This window comes from Saccopteryx bilineata, chromosome 3, assembly GCF_036850765.1.
Source record: "Saccopteryx bilineata isolate mSacBil1 chromosome 3, mSacBil1_pri_phased_curated, whole genome shotgun sequence".
Classification (NCBI taxonomy): domain Eukaryota; kingdom Metazoa; phylum Chordata; class Mammalia; order Chiroptera; family Emballonuridae; genus Saccopteryx; species Saccopteryx bilineata.
Genome location: NC_089492.1, coordinates 33,981,674 through 34,002,585, shown reverse-complemented (window position 1 = coordinate 34,002,585; position 20,912 = coordinate 33,981,674). Strand labels below are relative to the sequence as shown.

General features: G+C 38.4%; 1 protein-coding gene across 3 annotated transcripts in view; it reads left to right on the top strand.

Moving 5' to 3' along the window:
- The window catches only part of GRHL2 (grainyhead like transcription factor 2), a 167,207-nt gene that overhangs the window by 107,204 nt on the left and 39,091 nt on the right, over window positions 1-20,912 (top strand). For all 3 annotated transcript variants that reach the window (XM_066265933.1, XM_066265932.1, XM_066265934.1), the window contains exons 9-11: window positions 10,566-10,724; window positions 18,272-18,359; window positions 19,161-19,300. In XM_066265933.1, the coding sequence (XP_066122030.1) occupies window positions 10,566-10,724; window positions 18,272-18,359; window positions 19,161-19,300 (387 nt within the window). The remainder of the gene's footprint in view (window positions 1-10,565; window positions 10,725-18,271; window positions 18,360-19,160; window positions 19,301-20,912) is intronic.

Here is a 20,912-nt window from a genome sequence, read left to right as displayed (position 1 = left end):
GAGGGGAAAGAGAGGGAGAGAGAAGGGGGTGGGCAAGAACTATCAACTCCCATATATGCCTTGACCAGGCAAGCCCAGGATTTCGAACCAGCCACTTCAGTGTTCCAGGTCGACACTTTATCCATTGTGCCTCCACAGGTCAGGCCTCAGGGTTTTGATTATATCCTATGAAAGCTAGTAAATTGGAGAGAATATAGGTGTTCTAACTTCCTTTTACATTGCAAATTATTCAGTCTCTTTGGGTGGAAAATAAGGTTATCAAAAGGCTGACTTGATTGATAGTCAATACCAAATCATGGCAAATCCATTAAATGGTCCAAAATTTATTATTTCGCGCTCTCCTTCCCTTTCTTTCTCTTTCAATAGTACCTTTTGGCCTAAAATATGTAATCAGTTTTTATTGGGCTCCCACTGTGTGTCAAGCACAAGGCCTTAAAAAATTATAGTTCTGTAGCCTTGACAATCATGCCTTCCAAGGGGGTGTTTCCAAAGGGGCTGTGCTGTCTTTCCGCCAAACTCCAGTGCTGAAAACCAGGGAGAAGAGAGGATATGTAAATATTGATTTGCGGGGTGAAAAGAGAAGCCAAAGAGCTAGCCAAAGGAAACCGTACTCCTGATGCCCAACCCCCCCCCCCCCCGGGGGGTTCTACTTTTGCTTACAGGACAATCTAGGATGAAAAGGGGTTGGTAGATATTACCGATTTAAAAAGAGGCACGTCCCACTGTTTTTGCTGAAGTGGGGCCAGTTTTAAACAGGTCATTTTAGGAAGGTTAGAAAATGTTACTGGGCATCCTCCGTGGTCTCAAAAGTAAAGAAAAGGTTGGGGGAGGCTCCTGGGAGGGGTCTTAAAAGGTCGAGATACACACTGTGAAGCAGGACAAATGGCATTTTTATGTGTTTGCTGGGCGTGGTGTGGGTGATGGAAGCTTTAAAAGGGAAAGGTAAACATTTGCTGGAGTCTGTGGTATTGAACTTAAACAAAGCCGTGCCTTTGTTCCAGTTTTATAAGGTAATGGGTGGCGGGAGAAGCTATCGAGTCGGCCTTAATTCATATATGGAAGGAATAATCTTTGCAAGGCATCTTACTGAACATATCAATAGCTCGATCTTTTGTTAGAATGTAGAGTATCCATGGTTTCTGACCTGAGTCCTGCTTAGGGCTCTGGAGCTTACATGCATGAACTGTTGTGTGTGTGCAGAGAATTAGATTGCAGACTTGGATTTCAGAGACTGTTGGTGTGTGTGTGTATATTAGTGTGCACCATGGTTAATATTTGTTTAGTGATTACTAAATGAATAGAAAAACACCAGGCAGCCTGCCAGGTACTTTTTTATACGTTATGCAGTATTCATATTTTTAAGTGAATATAATTTTTCATGGAACTACTAAAGAATGTGAAGCTCAAAGAGGTTAGAAAGCTGGCCTCGGGTTGGCAGCTAATGCCTAATAGAGGTGGGGTTCCCACCGGGGCTGTCTGAAGCGTGTGCCCTTTCCACACTGCCTGTTGTATTGGGAGGATCTATTAGAAACTTCTCCTACGTTATCACTGGCGAAAGGGCAGTCATTCCTTTGGAGCTTTGTGCCTGCTGCATATTATGCTCTAGGCTGGGCAGTGGGAATTCATGGACAGATTGGCCAAGCAGAGCAGCTACTGTCAGAACATTTTGGCGAGGTGGGGAAATGACACATCACTCTAAATAACTGCAATATGACGTAGAAAGTGACAGTGACTCTAACGAATGTAGACTTAAAGTGCTGGGAGAGTTCTGGAGAGAGAAACTCTATTAAAAAAATTTCCTCAACTTTAAAAACAATTTTCAAATGAAGATTGAAAGGCTAGTACCATTAACACCACATACTCGTCTCTTAGGTTGACTCATTAATATTTTCCCAAATGATTTGTTTGATCCTCTCTCTCTCTCTCTCTCTCTCTCTCTCTCTCTCTCTCTCTCTCTCTCGCGCGCGCACACACACACACACACACACACACACACACACACACACACACTCATACTTCTAAATGCTTCAGCATGTAGAGAGGTCATCTCTCTGCGGGGCCAGGGAGGATGCGAGGGAGGATGGGGCACACAGGCATGTCTGAGTGTCAGGGGAACTGAGGCGTGTGGAAGTTGGGGAAGAGGAGCCTGCCCGGTGGAAGAACAGGCACTCAGAGGTGCAGAGAGTGGAAAACATGAGAGCCAGGGGATCAGGAGAGCAGAAGAAGAGTTAGAGCTGTTTGTAAAGAGGGGCTGATAGAGGTCACGAGGATGGATGAGATGCTATGGAGAGAGAGAGCTGGAAAGTGGGCAAAAGAGGGTCAAGAGTGGGACTTTAGACCCACTCCACGTAGGGAATGTGGAGGAAGAGGAACCAGAGAATAAAGAGGTCGCCAGGAAAGGAGAGTATAAAAGAACGCAGGAGGGAGAGAAAGAGGAGGAACGAAGCTACAGCCTGGCCTCCACGTGTAGCATCGGCCTCCACCTGGAATTTGTTAGACATGCAAAGACTTGGACCTCCCACCTTAAATCTACTGAATTGGAAACTCTGGGGATGGGGCCCTGAAATCCATATTTTAACAAGACCTTCTAGATGCATACTGAATTTGAGAACCCTTACTTATAAAGATGTTAGTGAGAAGGCTGACCTTGAAGAAAGCAATTTCAGAGGAATAGTGAAGACAAAAGTCAGATTCAAAATTGTGACACGGCCTGTGCGCTGGCACAGAGTTTGTATGTGCATGTGTGTGCAAAGGCTGTGTAAAAAGACATGAATTGCATTGTTGTTTATAAGATGAAATAGTATATGAAATATATAGATATATACAATATATATGAAAAAACTGGAAAAACCTAATGTTAAATTGTTACTCCATATTTCATGACTCTTTAAAAAAGAAAAAAGAAAGCTAGCTTCAAAATTTATATTCTAAGCAAGATGCAGAATTGTGCGTTCACTCTCCTACAAAAGAGAAAAGGAAAAAAAAAAGAAAAGAAAAGAAGAGAAAAAAAAGAGAAAAGGATTTGTATTTCATAGCCTACTTCTAGAAGAATACAGAAGAAACTGAAAGATACTCAGGAAACTGTAGGTGGATTGGGGAACAGTACAGGGCGGGGTGTGTTTTCAGTTTATCCTTTTGTGCCTTTTGAATTTTGCAACATATTCAGATATTACAAACTCGAAACAAGTTTTAGGTATTAAACAAGAACAGAAAAGGTTTTAAATAACGAATGATCAGAAAGTTGAGTGAGAGACTCTTGCAGTCCATGCTTAAATTATTCCCCTCTGGGAGCTCATTATGTGTGAGACAGCCCCACCCATCGTTACACAGTGTCCAAATTCTTTCTCTGGAGATGCTCTTTCCTACGATCTGTTCAGGTGACAGCAGAGTGGCCGAATCCCACAATCTGAGGAGCAATTAACATCCTGCCTGAGACATTTCTCCCTTGCCTGAGCTCTCCTCTTCTGAAAGTGTTGGGCAGAGATACATTTTATGTTTGCACCTTAAATATTTGTTTGCACAAATTAATGTGAATCATAACTAATCTGTGTTTGAATTCTTTTGGAGACAGCATCACAAAATGCCTCAGGAGAGAATCCAGGAGGGAAGCTATTGTAGTGGGCCCATAGCCAGGATGGCTTGAACTGGGGGACTAGGGGACACAGAATGCCAGCTTTGCAGGAGCAGTTGAGGAGGTAAGAGGCATGGGGCTTTGTTGACTGTACCATGGAGGTACAGAAGACCTTGGGGTCTGAGATTAGGACCAGCTGCATGACTAGGTATTTGAGAAGACATAGACTATGCATGATAGTAAATGCCCTTCAACTTTCATGGCACTTGACAGTTTAAAACATCATCTCATTTTAAAGTGTCACAGTCCCAAGGTGAGGATTGTTATAGCTACTTAAAAGATGAGGCAAATGAAGGCCTGAATGGCCAAGTAGCTAGTCCAAGGCCACAGTGCCAGGGTTTGCACCAGTACACACACATCTTTTCTGTTCCTCTTGTACGATGTTTTCGTGCTGTGCTTTCCTCTCATTTCCCCTCCAGCTTCAGAGCAAACTGCTTTTCCTTTTACAAAACTTCACTGGTGAGTTGACTTCGTTTAACCCCTGCCCTGAGGCTCTCAGCTCCCACAACTCCTCCTCTTTTCAGCCTCTTATGTTCGTTGCAGCCTCTCCTGTTGGGTGAACGCCTCCTCTACTGGGCCTGCTGCCTCCGCCCATGCCCCTGTCCATCCCTCCCTCCTCTCCCCCACTGCCCAGCTGAGATGCTTCCTCTCAGTCTTCACGTCCGGTCTCCCTCGTCCCAGAAATCTAGTTTCCATTTTCCCCTCCATGGGTCTGGCCTCGGAAAGTGGGCACAGACCCTTTTGACTTCTGAACTGGGTGGCCTCTTCTCAGCCCTCGCTCTCCTTGTCCTTTCTGGAACTTGGATATCAGATACTGTGGCCAGAGTTTTCTGCCTGCCCTGGGCCTCAGTGATACACACTTGACCTCGTCAAATGTTCGTTCTTTGACAGCAATGATACAAGCATCTTGGTTGGCCTCCTCCCTCACCAGCCTCCTCTTCAGGCTCCTTCACCTGCCCACACAGACCCGTGCTTCTGTTGGGCTGTTTCTCTCTTGCAGCGCAGGACTCCTGCAGGCAGGCTTCCTTGGCTGATTGTTGAGCTTTCTCCCTTTCATCACGTTCTTACAGCACGTATAGTCTGGGATATTCAACTCAGTGTCTAATTATATACATTATACAACAGTGAAAACTGTTATATTTCCCCCCCCCCTTTTTAAGGGCAGGGCCCTACCATAGACTTCTACATCTCCCAGAGCATCTCTTTATATACAGTATCTTCCATACCATGGACACACACACACACACACACACACACACACACACAGTTGGTGTTCAATTGATGTTTATTAATATACAGACAGGTAACATTTTTCAATATAAATCTGGTCTATATTATCTTGACAAGTTCAGCTAATCAGAGCAATCTTAACTCTTAAGAGGTTTTGCCTGTGAAAGCAAGAGCATAGATAAAGAGGGAAATGTGTATTTAGAAAAGTAATTTTATCTTAACTCATTGGACAAATATTTGTCGAGTATCTGCCATGGCCCTGGCACCGGGACTAGAGTGGGGTCAGGCAGACAAGGGCCGTCTTCTGCTGGGTTTACAGCTTCACAGAGCAGACAGATAATTAAGCACTAAACAGATAAACAACAGAACAAATGCAAATGTTACATACTATGAAGAAAATGGAAAGGAGCAGTGTGACAGAGAGCCACTGGTCGTGGCTGAGGCGGAAGGAGGAGCAGAAGACAGCTCTCGATGGGGCGGTCAGGGCAGAGCTGACACAGGACTGAACTCTGAGTGAGAAGGAGGAGCTGGCAGTGTGACGATCTGCGGGGACAGCCCTGGAGGTGGGGGGCAGAGCAAATAGCAAAGGCTCTCAACTGGGAACACGCTTCATATGTTCTGGAAATGGAAAAAAATGAGCACTAAAAACCATATAGAAAACTGTAGTAGAATATGTTTGTAAAGCAAACCTGTCTGTGTGTGTATGCAGATGTACCCAAAGGGTCTGTGGAGACAATAAGGAAATACACTATCAGGTTTTAAATTATTCCCTCAAAGTGCTATACATAGGGTGCTATGAAATCTAGGAGTTTCTTAGATCCTCAACAAAATAGTAAGCTCTGAAGGCACAGAATCTAATCCCTCCTGTCATTCTTGTTCCCCATCTCCTAGCGTAACGTCAGAGCCGTGATAAATATTTGAGAAATGAATTCATGAAGAGATGAGTGAATGCCCAAGACAGATTCCACATGTGAATATTGTCTACTTTTAGTCTATCTTTCTGCCCTATTTGGCATTGCATCTGCACCCAAATACAATCCTATAAAATGAAAGAAAAAGTTGAAATGTAAGAAAGCTATCTTTAAGGTCTTTGATAATTCTAAGAACCCAGAAGAAAACAGAGTAGGAAAATTGGAAAAAGCATACATGTATTTATATATTGTCTGTGTTTTAGAGTAAAAAATGCTAATTTTATGACCCCGTAATTTGGAGGCTAATGCACAAGCCATTTCTTGGAAGAGTCTCAACCTCAAAAAATAATCAGTTTTCATAGTCTTTAATCAAAAAGATTTGCTTGAAAATGCAAAATATAATTGTTTAAAGAGGAAAAATAAATACTTTCCATCAAATTATGGACATTATGATTTTTTAAATTTCAAATTGCTTTGTAAATCAAAGATGACCCTATTTGTTTTAATGACAAGTGCTCAGAAAAATCTTGGGAATTTATAATCAATCTAGTCTAGCAATTATTAAAGCCCATTATTGATCTTTGTTTATTTTAATAAAATCATAGTGCATAACTGAGAGGTATTGTAACCTGGGTAAAGTCACTTGCCTTTGGAACTACAAAATAGAAACTGTAATTCATACATAAAAACAATTTTATTTTATTTATTTATTTATTTTAATTTTTAAATTAATTTTACTAGGGTGACAATAAATCAGGGTACATATGTTCAAAGAAAACATGTCCAGGTTATCTTGTTGATCAATTATGTTGGAAATAATTTTACTTTAAAATGTCAATTGTCATAAAACTGCCTCTATTTCTGGAAAGGTCTTGATACATTTCAAAACAATCTATCTGACTCAATCTTTGAACCAATGAAAACATTAAATTCATATCTATTATCTGCCTAGTACACCTATTTTAATAAATATTTTTCTAAAAAAATAAGTTATATACTGTCAGAATTATAGGAAAACAACTGAAGTTTTAAAAATATTGTATGAACATATATGACATTCACAACTCGTGGGTAAAAGACCAATTTTTTATGGCATTTATATGCTCTTTACATAATCAGTGCTCCTACGGAAGTTAAAAAGAACTTTCTGTGCTTGACATTTGGATGAACGTTTGGTGGGAGAAAGCATACCTTTCCCTACATTTCTGTAATACACATTACCAACAGTGCTTTGTAGATAAACTTCTAAGAAATTTGATCTCACATTTGCTGGCTGTGCCTGGAGCTCTGGGACATGGTTGGGTTTGCAAGATGAAACAAATTCATCCTTATCAGTTCCCAAGCCAGGGTTTTAGTTAATGTGCTTCTGTGCCTTTCCAACCCCACCCCCTTCCCCAACAGCAGTTAAAGTTCAACCATTTGGGTTTTGAGTGCACCACAGCGAGACTATGATACCATCGGGTACTGCCACTGGGCTTGGCTATTGGGTCAGGCAGCCAGGCAAGAGGAAAGCAGTGCCAACGTTACTATCTATCCCTGTCTCTCAGGATAACTCTGGGAGGCCCACGCCACATAGCAAAGAAAGCCAATTCGTGTGTTGTTGACTTGTTATAAAATCAGGATGCCATGAATCAAACACCATGGGGCCTTCTACTAAGCACCTTTCTCTATTAAGAGGAGCTAATCTAAGTGTCTCCTGGTAAAGTCTAGCATTTTAGCTCATTTGACCTTTAAAGACCTTCTCTATTGGGTGGCTGATTGTTACACTCCTCCAAGGAGGATTTAGTCTATTTATTGTAATATATTGCCAGTAAGCGTCTGTTATTTCAGTGGATCTTTCCTACTGAAGTGGCCTTTGTAAATATAGGCCATTTCATCAGCCCAGCTGTCTTAGTTGAGAGTTGGAGCTGACGAGGCCGCAATTAATACTGTTTCCTGCCTGTTGAGTGTATGCCCGCTGTGAGTGATGTATGGATAAATCGGTGAGCCAAGCATGAATCTTAATAGCTTAGGAAATATTCATCAGAACATTTTTCTCCTCTGGTTTCTGCAGCGCAAGGCATGCTTTATGAGGGAGTTGAGGCCCCTGTCGATTACAGCACCAACTGGAAGGTTTGTGTATAAAATTCGTGGCCAAGTTCTACACAGAGGCAGTATGGTAGCCAATGAGATTTATCCAAGGCACGATTATGGCTAATTGACGAAATCGGGCGCGTTCAGGGTGGTATGGCCGTAGACAGATTATGGCTAATTGAAATACGTGGCCAAAAATTTGGACAACGGCATTGCTCACCAGAATAATCATTTGATTTGCTGACATAAAGTTATGTTTACATATTGTGGCCAAGATGACCCCATTATCAGCAGTAACAATAAAAGAAGTCAAGTGTTCCTAGGAAAGTATCCTTTTATTTTTTGAGCTAAAGATCAGCGTTTAATAAAACTATGCTAATCTTTAGCGCACCGTCATGATGTCTCTCTCTCTCCATCAGGCCTCAGGACTTATCTGATTGCCTGGGTCATTATTAGTGCATTTGTGCTAGTACTTTGCACAGTCTCAGGGACGTCGTAGGTCTTTAAAAATAGTTTTGTTCTCTGCCACGAATGATGTTCTCTGCCATTAGGGAATCTCCAAAAGCTGTAGACAGACATTTCCATCTACTTTCACCTGGATTATTCAGTAGGAGAATCGGGTGTAGCATGCAGACCCCGTCTCAGTAGTAGTCTTTTTTAGCTCAGGTCCCCTGAATCACTTGACCCTTGCATTTTTAACCACTGTTTTTCTCTAGCATTCCTAAATAATATACAAGCACTTGTGGAATCCCTGGTCTTATTCCAGTGTCTGTATGGGTTTTGTGTTTCACTCGTAACCTCCAAGTTCAGTGTTCTGTTCTGCGTTCTCATTGCCTCCGTACGCATCTCTCTTTGGTGTGCTGCGACCGCCCTGTGTTGGTCATTGCTGGATTACCCACCTGTCTTCCTTTTGGGCTGTTAGCTCCGTGAGGCAGGGTGCTGGATTTCTTCTCTATTCACAGTGTCTAATGTTGTGTTTGACCCACTGTGGGTGTGTGTTGTCGTTTGTAGGATGAATGGATAAGTGAACCAATAACAGGAATGAATGAATGAATGAACGAATGAATGAGTGAATGAATGAATGAATGAATGAAATGAATGTATCTGTGGTTAGGTCGTTGTTAGGCACTTGTTTTCAGACATTGGCTGTAAAAGTGGGAACCCTGGCACAAGGCACAAGGTTGTTGTAATTAGCATGTCATTAAGACCGTCACCTGCCCTTGACTGCTATTGAATTGTGGTGCCTTGCTAATGTGTTTTTTTATTAACTAAGGAACTCAGAAACAAAATGAAAAATGATCTTTATGTAGACATAGCACTAAAAATTAGATATCTGGTTGTATAAATTACCAAGTCTGTAGGCATTGAGCTTGAAATTAATTAGATCAGGCCTGGTAGTTAAATAAAAAATTTTGAATGGCTTTTAAAATGCAGCTCCTGGATAAAACATGATAAAACATGTGTCAGGTAATACAATCGATAAAATGACTTTCAGAATACATAAATGTATACGATACATAAATTTATAATTTTAAAACAATGAGTGATTTAAAGTTTTATGTTAAGTAAAAATCATACATACAGTATTAAATGAAAATATAATATAGTACACCTGGTTACCCAGAGGCAACTCTTAATATTTATATAGTTACACATACCTAGGTGCTGTGCTCATACCTCAATTCTATGTAAATCAACTTTAAATGGTTTATATTAACATCTACTCACTATGTAAAATGAGGCTAAATTTAGTCATTTATACTCCTCCTTCTATTGTTCCCAATATTTTATAATAAAATTATTATTTTTAGTTCTGTTGCTCAGTGCTATATGCTTTAATAATTTACTTGAGTTTCCTTTTTTTTGGATTCATGTAATTTCTGTTGTGTCTCTGAATGCCCCATGTTGTAAGCTGAGGATGTTGGTGTCTTAACTACATTTCTCTCCTTCTGTTTACTGTCTTACCTTCTCTAGCTCCACTTTTACTTCTTCACTTCTTCTATGACAGTATTTACATCCTGATTTAAAAGGAAAATTGAAAACTGGAGACAATAAGGGACATGCCTGAGGCCTCTTAGCTGGTTAATGTTAGAACTGATGCTAAAAGTTAGGGCTTTATCTTTCAATCTGGTGGGTTTTCTACAGATAAACTCATCAATTCACTCATCAAATATTTATTAACTGCCTGTTCTCTGCCATGCACTACATTGGGTACCAGTAATACAAAAGTAATAAGAAATGGTCTCAAATCTTATACTTAATAGTCAAGTAGGAAAGACACATATGTAAACAAACATAATACTATGTTTCAGTATGCTCAAGGATGGTGTTGTCTAGTTTAAGTTTGGGGGTTTATTTTTTATCTCACAGGTCAAAGATTAGAAAAATTAATGTAACCATTAGAAGTCACAGCTTTAACATGTTAAGGAAATAGTATTTTACCCAGCTAACCTAGGCAAGTTTGAAAAATAAGATTTTGCCAATATACTCTAAGGAAAGTGCTTTTAATGGTCTGTTCTAGATTAAAATGAAAGCAAAAAATTTTATATATTTGTAAATTATGTAATTTATCATGTTTTATATGCTCAACATGTTCTTATGTCAGTTTCCAAATAGTCTTCAGTTATCCTGATAGGTTAGTTTAGTATTTTGATTTTCAGTGTAAGGCTTATACATTTTTATGGTGACTTACAAATTCTTTTTCTTTCTCCCTCCCTTAGATTTTCATCACTGTGAATTGCCTGAGTACAGATTTCTCCTCCCAAAAAGGGGTGAAAGGACTTCCTTTGATGATTCAGATTGATACATACAGTTATAATAATCGTAGTAATAAACCCATTCATAGAGCTTATTGCCAGATCAAGGTCTTCTGTGACAAAGTGAGTAAAGATGACAGTTTGTCATAAAGGTATCTTTGTTATTAGATATTACTTTTAATGACATTTCCTTCTTGTCACTTTCTCTGTCTAGTGGTGTCAAAATAATCACCTTATCAATCACAATGGGAGTGATAATCTTTCATTCTCAATTCCTATTAAATCTGGGAAGTCATCAGTCAACTGTTATTTCTTTTTCAGTCAATCATTTTTTAAATGTTTATTTCTTAAAGTTGATTTTAGAGAGAGGAAAGGAGAGAGAGGGAGAGACAGGAATATCAATCTGCCCTGACTGGGGGTCAAACCTGCAACCTCTGCTTCAGGACGATGCTCTAGCCAACTGAGCTCTCCGGCCAGGGCTAGTCAATCATTTTTACCACTAACTTAATGTCTAATTGATACTGTACTGTGTTGAGTCTAATTCACTTAGATAACTGAAGTAACAGATAGATAGTTTTTACTGGGCAGAGGTCCTACTCCAGAATATATCAGTGTAACCCTTGTTATTCTGTGGGTTAAATGGGGTCTCATTTAGAGGTTTTGGGAATGGAAATGGCCCATAGAAAATAAGTGCATTAGTAAACATGCACTCAGGAGGAGGTACAATTTTTAAATCTCCCTGAATCCCACCATAATATACAAAGCAATTAGAATAACTAATATTAAAATCCCATGATTATGTGCTGATTGTGTACCCCGAATATGAGTGGGGTTTAGCATCAATATTTTAAGACTTGTGTGTTATCAGCATCTTTAGGGAAAGTAAAGGGGTCACTTAATTATCAAAGAATAGGACACCTACAGAATTTATTTAAGGTACTCACTGGAGAATGAAGTGGGCCACTTGAGGTCTACGATGCCATTAAAATGTCTGAAAGTTCTGCTTTTATAGTGATTGAGTATAGAGAGAAGTGGGCTTCTGTGAACAGGAGGCAGAGATAGTCATAAGAAGAGAGAAGAAAACACATGACTAGGACTGCACTGGGTTTATGGACATGCAGCATAGAAGCAAATATCTACAACCTAATGGCAGATATCTAAATAGTCTAATAGCCTTTCAGGTCATGATGGTTCCAGTTATTGCCAATCATCCAGCTATCGGAGCCGCAAAACACTCTCAGAGTCAGTTAGGTAGCCTCCATGGTACAGAGGACTGTTAAGTCAGTAGATGCAGCTGTGTAAATGAGAGAACGGTGGGTCAGCAAGCATAGTAATTTGCCCAGAGTCACACAGTGAAGAACCAGGGGAGCTGGATGCAAATACAGGTCTGATGCTAAACTGCTGTGAATTAATAAATACCTTTATACATAAAATATCAAAATGACAACTGACGATTCAAAACCTCAACAAATAGCCAAGGTAGACTTTTAAAACAAATCAAAAGAATCCATTTATATCTTTAATTCAGCACATTAAACGTTAAGAAAACATTTTAAATATGTCCAGCATGGACTTTTAAAAGTACAACTGGGAGAGTATTTAAATAATGTGAATTCTCTTACTTTATTCCATATATTACTTTAAGGGAGATTGTGGAGTCCTCCTCCATGAATCTCCATTTTGGAAGTGAGGAGTAAAATTAGAGGCAGAGAGAAAGGAGAGAAGGGTGGGACAAAAGCACTAGGCAATCCACTTACCTGCATTTCCATAGTTAGAATTAAAAGTGGGAAAAGGAGTGCTTAAAGAATACTTGTATCATTATTTTTTTCTGCGGTATTGAGGTAATAAACACAAAATCAAAGCAAAACTGTAGAATGAATAGGGAGTGTTGTACGATTGTTCATGAATGCCATAGGATAAGGACTATCAGAAACAGGATGAATAAAATGATTGATTATACCTTTGTTTGAAAATATTTATATTTAAAAACATATATCCTGTTAAAGGAAGAGAGTGAAAAAGAGGATTGTGTAGGTTTATTTAAAGCATTTACTTCCAAAAGTCAAAAAAGGGTGACTTTTGCTTAATTCCTTCACCTTTTTCACCCAGATTCCAAACCCCAATCTCCTCTGACAGCTGTCAATCTGTTTTCCATATCTATGATTCTGTTATAATTTGTTTGTTGTTTTATTTTGTTCATTAGGTTCCACATATAAGTGAAATCATATGATACTTGTCTTTCTCTGCCTGGGTTATTTCATTTAGCACAGTGGTAGTCGACCTGGTCTCTACCACCCACTAGTGGGCATTCCAGCCTTCATGGTGGGCAGTAGCAGAGCAAACAAAGTATAAATATAAATAAAAAGATAGATTTAACTTTAGTAAGTTGTTTTATAAAGATTTATTCTGCCAAACTTAGCAAAAATCTGACATAAAGACCTTGGTAAGTAATTATTATTATATGCTTTAACTTGCTGTAACTCTGCTTTATAAATTTTATAAAGTAAAGTTACTTCCCTACTTTATAAATCACCATTACTGTGGAAACGGTGGGTGGTTAGAAAATTTTACTACTAACAGAGATACAAAAGTGGGCGGTAGGTATAAAAAGGTTGATTACTCCTGATAGCATAATAATCTCCAGGTCCATCAATGCTGTCACAAAAGATAAGATTTCCTTCTTTTTGTTGGCTGAGTAGTATTCCATTGTCAGTGTACCACAGCTTTTTTTATCCATCCATCTACTGATGGGCAGTTGAACCTGTATAATTTTATTAACCAATGTCACCCCAATAAATTCAATACAATTTTTTAAAATGTTAATCTGTAGCAAGGGAAGAAATGTCTTAAAGAACAACTTATTTATGTGTGCATGTGTATGAAAACTAAACAGAATTATATCAGAATCTTATTCACAAACACTTTACCAATCAGAAAATAGGTGGCATTTACTATAGCTCTTATTTTTATTTTATTTTTTTATAGAGCCAGAGAGAGCGAGCCAGAGAGAGGGATAGACAGGGACAGACAGACAGGAACAGAGAGATGAGAAGCATCAACCATTAGTTTTTCGTTGCGCATTGCGACACCTTAGTTGTTCATTGATTGCTTTCTCATATGTGCCTTGACCGCAGGCCTTCAGCAGACGGAGTAGCCCCTTGCTCAAGCCAGCGACCTTGGGTCCAAGCTGGTGAGCTTTTGTTCAAACTAGATGAGGCCACGCTCAAGCTGGCGACCTTGGGGTCTCAAACCTGGGTCCTCTGCATCCCAGTCTGATGCTCTATCCATTGCCCCACCACCTGGTCAGGCATATAGCTCTTATTTTAAATATCAGTCTAATATGTATCAGTGCTAACTAGAAGAAAACGATTGGAGAATGTTGGGAAATGTTGGCATTGTTTCCAAGTTGCTAGTGAAGTAGAGCTCCTAGTGGGTAGTTTTTAGTTTACATATCCTGATACTGAGGGTCAAAAAATTTTGGAAGAAAGGGTAAAACCTCATGGGCTAGCCAGGTGTATTATCCTTAACCACTATTAATTTTTCTAATAAGCTAGATACAATATCTTTTGCTGTAATTTGTCATCATATTTACAACTCTAATTTTAAAAACCAGGCAAAACTCATTCCTAGAAGGTTAAAAAGAATTAAGAGAGATTTTATTTTAAAATTGTGAGTTTCCAAGTCACAGTCTAGAGTCTTAAATAAAATTCTATACTTATTTGAAGTTCTCTGCTTTGATTTCTAATTAATATACCTGTGAGATTGCAGATGACAATAAAGCCTTGTCTAACTTTTTTTCATATGATCCTTCTATTGAAATACATATATTTATGCATTAAAAATTAAGGATCTGTGTGTGTGTGTGTGTGTGTGTGTATATATATATATATACCTATAATTAATACCTATGTCTAAATATTTATATCTGTATTTAATTATTTTCATTATCTTTTATAAAAAACAAGAATTGAATAAATACAGCCAGTGAGACGATTAAAAAGCTACTACAAAGGTTGAAAGAAATGTGTCACATTCAATTCAAACTACAATAAGTAGAAGATTCACTATATAAAAAGATCTAAAATATGGTATCAATAACTTAAAGAATGGAGCAGAGAATAAAAATGAAGTCCTTATAGGATATATTTGAATTTAAATGCCTTTCAGCTTAAAATAGATGGTCTGAATAGCTATTATCAACAAATAAGTGCTGGCAAAGGTGTGAAGAAAAGGGAACCCCTGTGCACTGTTAGTGGGATTGTAAATTGAGATAACCACTACAGAAAACAGTATGGAGTCTCCTCAAAATATTAAAAGTAGAGATGCTGTACAATCCAGAAATTCCACTTCTGGGTATTTATACAAAGAAAACAAAAACACTAATTTGAAAAGATATGTGCATCCCTATGTTAATTGCATCATTACGAGCCATAGCCAAGATATGGAAGAAACCTAGATGTCCAACAGTAGAGGACATGATGAACAAGATGTGGTACGTATTGGGGGAGGTGCAAAAGTAAGTTTACAGTTGTTCGTATGGAAAATATGATAATTAAGAAATAATAATACAAGAATAAACTCTGTTTCATGTACTCACAATTGTAAACCTACTTTCTTCCCATCCTATATACAATGGACTATTACTTGGCTATAAAAAAAAATGAAATCTTAATATTTGTGACATTGTGGACAGACCTAAAGAATATTATGCTACATCTAATAAGTTAGAGAAAGACAAATACTGTATGATCTCATATGAGGAATCTAAAGAAAAATAAAACAGGCCCTGACTAGGTGGCTCTGTGGATAGAGCGTCGTTCCAGTGCACAAAGGTCACAGGTTCAATCCCCAGTGGGGGCACCTATGAGAAGCAATTAATGAGTGTACTACTAAATAGAACAACTAAGTGGAGCAGAGACATCTCTCCATTTCCCTCTCTCTCTCTCTCTCTTCTCAAACCAATGGATTCATAAATTAATAAATAAACAAACAAAATAAGTAAAACAAACTAGAAAGAGACGCATAGAGAGTGAGCTGATGGTTCCTAAGGGGTGGGGGGGAGGTAGGAGGGTGGAAATAAAGAAACACAAGAATTGTATTAATGCAAGCAGTAACTATATATTTTGCAAAACTTGGTAAATAAAGCCACATTCTTTATTTTTTTCTGATAGATTTTTTTCTCTCTTTTTTAGTTTTTGTTTGGAAAGAAAAATTTTTCCCCTCATTTTTAATTCTTGTTTGGAATAAACTTAGAGGCATTGACTGTTAAAGATTTGAAAATCTAAATATACTCTTTAAACCACCTTCTTGGTTCCTTGGCTAACTTTAAATAGATTAATGCACATTAAAAAAATAAATTAAAAAAAACCAATATAAGTGTCAAATAAAAGCCAATGATAGATAGCCATTACCTCCTGAGAGGTGGCAAAAGTGATCACAATGTAATCAGGAGATGTTTTAGGCATACTTTTTAAATTTAATACTCCATGGTGAACACTTAGGTGAGGGAAATGATTTTCAAATGATAAATTTGGTATGTGTACCAAATTATGCTGTACTGGAAAAACTAGACTTTACACTTTAATAAGAGTGGAAAAAGAATGTTTTCTAGAAGTTTTAGGTTCCAACTAATCAAAGGAAGGAAAGGAATTCTTGGAAGGACATTTTAATTTTTTTTTAATTTATTTACTTTTTTAGATTTTTTTTAATTTATTCATTTTTATTAGAGAGAGAGGGGAGAGAGAGAGAGAGAGAGGGAGAGATAGAGAGAGAACAGGGGGAGGAGCAGGAAGCATCAACTCCCATATGTGCCTTGACCAGGCAAGCTCAGGGTTTTGAATCGGCGACCTCAGCATTCCAGGTCGACGCTTTATCCACTGCGCCACCACAGGTCAGGCTTGGAAGGACATTTTAAGGAAGCTTTCTTCAAATCTAAACTGAATGTATCAAAGCTTCCTAGAGTCATTGTGGAGTCAAAGATTATTTCAGAGACGAGTTGTGGCTCTCCCGAGAGTGTTTGGACACTGTCAGAATTGTTTTGTCATGCTGGTAGCTGGTCATTCTGGGCAGAAAATTTTTTGTATAGACCAGGTGCCAGAGTAAGCTCTATGGAGATCTGCTCTGTTTTATGTTAATCCTTTATGTTAATGTCTTTAAATAATTAGTGGGTGACTTTATTTCCTAAAAATTTACATTGAACATGTATAAATCTTGAAACAGGTTAGTTCAAGACCTTTTCCTCATAGAAATAGTACAAAATAAATCACTAATTTAGAAATAAAATTGCTTAAACTTTGGAGTGTGTCTTGGGTGAGTGGAAATGTATACTGGTAAAGTTTCACATTTCAATTTATATTAACCATACAGAGCTCCAAATGCATAAAAAATGCTATATATGGACACTACAAAAAATGAATAATGGAGCCTTGTCTTACATTTCACACCCATTGAACATTGCATTTTTTATTTCGTTGAGCAAGCACCATCTCCAAGACTGTATGAACATATGAAAACAAAATGCAAAACCATACTATGTACAGATTGACTTTACATCCTGTCTAGTTTTCTTATGCCCTCCATCATTTCCATTACTGTAATGATTATAAAAAGAAGTTCAATCACAATGAACAAAGGAAAAGTTTTATAAAGGGAATTCACACTCAAATTGAGTGCCCTCTCCATGCCTAGGAATATGGTAACAGGCCAAGGCTTCATATTAGGACATTTATTATAATCACTAAAGTTATTTAATTGGCTTCACTGGGATAGGAAACTGGGTTGGTCTTTCTGTATGGATTCAAAATTGAAGTTGTGTAAAAGTCAAGATACCAAAAAAAGGGAGAAATCTGGGAAAAGTGGGATCACTCAGTCTTTAGAACTGAGCCCAACCTACCATATGTCTTATACCCTTGTATAAGACATGCCCTTTTCTGAAAAACTTGGGGTCTAAACACTGGATGCGTCTTTTACAGTGGTTCTGGCATTTCAAATGCCATAGATCAGTGGTCCCCAACCTTTTTTGGGCCATGGACTGGTTTAATGTCAGAAAATATTTTCATGGACCGGCCTTTAGGGTGGGACAGATAAATGTATCATGTGACTGAGACAAGCATCAAGAGTGAGTCTTAGACAGATGTAACAGAGGGAATCTGGTCATTTTTAAAAAATAAAATGTTGTTCAGACTTAAATATAAATAAAACAGAAATAATGTAAGTTATTTATTCTTTCTCTGCGGACCAGTACCAAATGGCCCACGGACCGGTACCGGTCCGCAGCCCGGGGGTTGGGGACCACTGCCATAGATGGAATTGAGGACGAGGCAGTATATAAAGACAGTGATTAGTCATCAGACACAGATGAGAACAAGCTAATGGATGGGAGTTTTGACAGTGATGAGGAGTTGTATGAATTTTATGATGAATAAAACTTGAGTTCAATAACTTTATGTAAAATATTTTTTTCCCAAATTTCGGGCCCCAAAATTAAGGCGTGTCTTATACACGAGAGCATCTTAGACATGGGGAAATATGGTAATTGGAGGGAGGGAAATGAGACTGCCCGCTCTCCTCTCCTCTTGTTTCGTCTCTTACTCTGTGATTTGTGAGCAGCAGTATTGTTGTGGGCTCTGATAGTGTGCCTGGCATTGTCTGCATTTGTTTTTCCCTGTCAGGGAGCAGAAAGAAAAATCCGAGATGAAGAGAGGAAGCAGAATAGGAAGAAGGGGAAAGGCCAGGCCTCCCAAACCCAGTGCAACAACTGTGAGTGCCACTGAGAAGGGATGGGCTCCACTGGGTCCACTAGGGAGCTGGTGGAAAGAAGCGGATTACGGGTAAAACTACAGACATGCAACGGATTGCTTGCTTTTCCCAAGCAGTGGGGACAGAGTAAATTGTCCCTGTGAAAAGCAAACAGAATCAATGATCATAGAGTGTTTACGCTAGGGGGGGACTCTGTCATATCATAGAGACCAGCACTTTCCTTCTACAGACCAAAAATCTAGGACACAGAGTGGGGATGAGGGACTGGGTGAAAAGGTGAAGGGATTAAACAAACAAAAACACCTCATAGACACAAACAATAGTATATAGTTTACCAAAGAGAAGGGGGTTGAGGGAGGTTGAAGAGGGTACAGGGATGATAAATGGTGATGGAAGGAGCCTTGACTTTGGTGGTGAACACACAATACATTGTACAGATGATGTGTTATATATTATAGAATTGTACACTGGAAACTGATATAATTTTATTAACCAAAGTCACCCCAATAAATTCAATAAAATTTTAAAATAAAATCTGGGACACAGAGAGGGGCAGGAGGGTGTAAGGGGACTGCGCTCTGCCTCAGGAGTGCTCCCTGAAGTCCCAGCTCTTTCTGTTGGTTTGACAGTGGGAAGGGGGGGGGGTCCTAAAGTGTATTCACAAGTATGGCATTTGGAAGGCTTCATAGGAGAAAATCATGCTAAGACTAGCATGACTAGTCTAGCTAAGACTAGAGCTTACATTTGAGAGTTCTTGGTTATGCATAACCCATTTGTTTTGGGGGTTTTGATTATGTCCAGCCTCTGATGGAAAGTTGGCAGCGATTCCTTTACAAAAGAAGAGTGACATCACCTACTTCAAAACGATGCCTGATCTGCACTCCCAGCCGGTCCTCTTCATACCCGATGTCCACTTTGCAAACCTGCAGAGGACAGGACAGGTATGAGCTACCTGCAAACATCTACCTGCCATCCATCCATGGGGCTGGTACAGTGGTGGGATTCAAATAATTTAACAACTGGTTCTCTGCCCTAATGACCATTTTAAGTATAAAAAAAGATATATCAAAAATGTAGTTTATTATTTCATGCATTTAATACTTAAATAAGAACAATAAAAGAGGTACACAAAACTAGATTATGTTATAAGAGTTTAAAAATATTAATGAAAAAATATTAAATAGTACCTGATAAAAAAACAATAAAACTGTTCTTGAAGATATTTTCCATATTGCTTCTTGATTGGCATCCTCACTTGCAATTTTTTTCACTTATGGACAAACTGAACATTACTATGGACATTTAGAATATGCTGTTGTGCAGATGAACCTTAAAAAAGAGTAAAGAATGTCAATTTGTGATTTCTACATTGGGCGGCTGCCCAGGCTCCTCCTACCTTAAAACCCTGATTACAAGTGCCTTTTTAACAAGCGGTTCGCCAAACTCAACAAAAAATTAGGTATTGGTTCTGCCGAATTGGTGCCAACTGGCTGAATCCTACACTGGATTGGTAGAGCCTTAAGACAGAATCCCTCAAACAGTTGTTGACCTTAAAAATAAAACTGACACTATTTAACAGTCAGTCATTCCCTCCTAAAAATGGATTTTTATACAAAGAAATGTCTCAATAGAGTAAACCAACTTGCTAAGAGGAAGAAGAGAATTAGCTGATGGTAGTGAAGTGTTGACAAAGTAATGGAAGAGGAAGAAAGGTAGAAGTCTGGTGATGACCTGTAAGAAGTGTTAGTGTCCTCCTGTGTTATTAACCTGATGCAATAGAGCTCCACCTAATGGTGGGAAATTGAACTGTGCCTGTAATTTCATCAAGTTACACAAGAAGAAAAATTCTGGAAACTCTATCAACAATTTTTTTTCCTCAGTAAATTAACACTTTCAATGAACTAGCTAAATAATTTTATATCAGAAGAAAAGTGACATTGTAGACAAACTTTTTAAAAAACAATTCCTGTCTTCTCAGTCTATCTATACATGAAACAAAAGAGCTAATATCAAAATAACATAAATGTCTAATAATTAACTCATTATGGTAGCTCAAGTTGATGAAATATTATGTGACCACTAAACTTATGGTAATGGAAACTATGAAGCAAAATGAGAACTAGTTACACTAATGTTTAGTGAAACCTGTTCTATACAGTGATTCCAAATGTAGACCTGAACTTAAAAGGAACAGGGCAATTACAACTCTTGAAGAGAGGGTTATGATATATGGATTGTTTCTTCTTCCTAAAATTCTTTAGAATTCTTTATTTTATGTGATAAATTGAATATGTGTGAAAAAAAGAGAAAATAATAATTACCTCCCTAGTATTTACCAGAATTGTTTTTCATTAAACCAACTTTGAGGAAAGTTCTGTTTTGAGAAACGGGGACACACTGATGCGCTCCCGTGTTTCCTCCACTCTAGGTCTTAGAGACTCGTTGACATTGACCTTAGTCTCGGAGGAGAAGTCATTATTGGTGTCACTTTCTCTTTTTGAAAATATTTGGTCCCTTAGTGTTGTTTTTGATATGCCTGAGACAAAGCAGCTA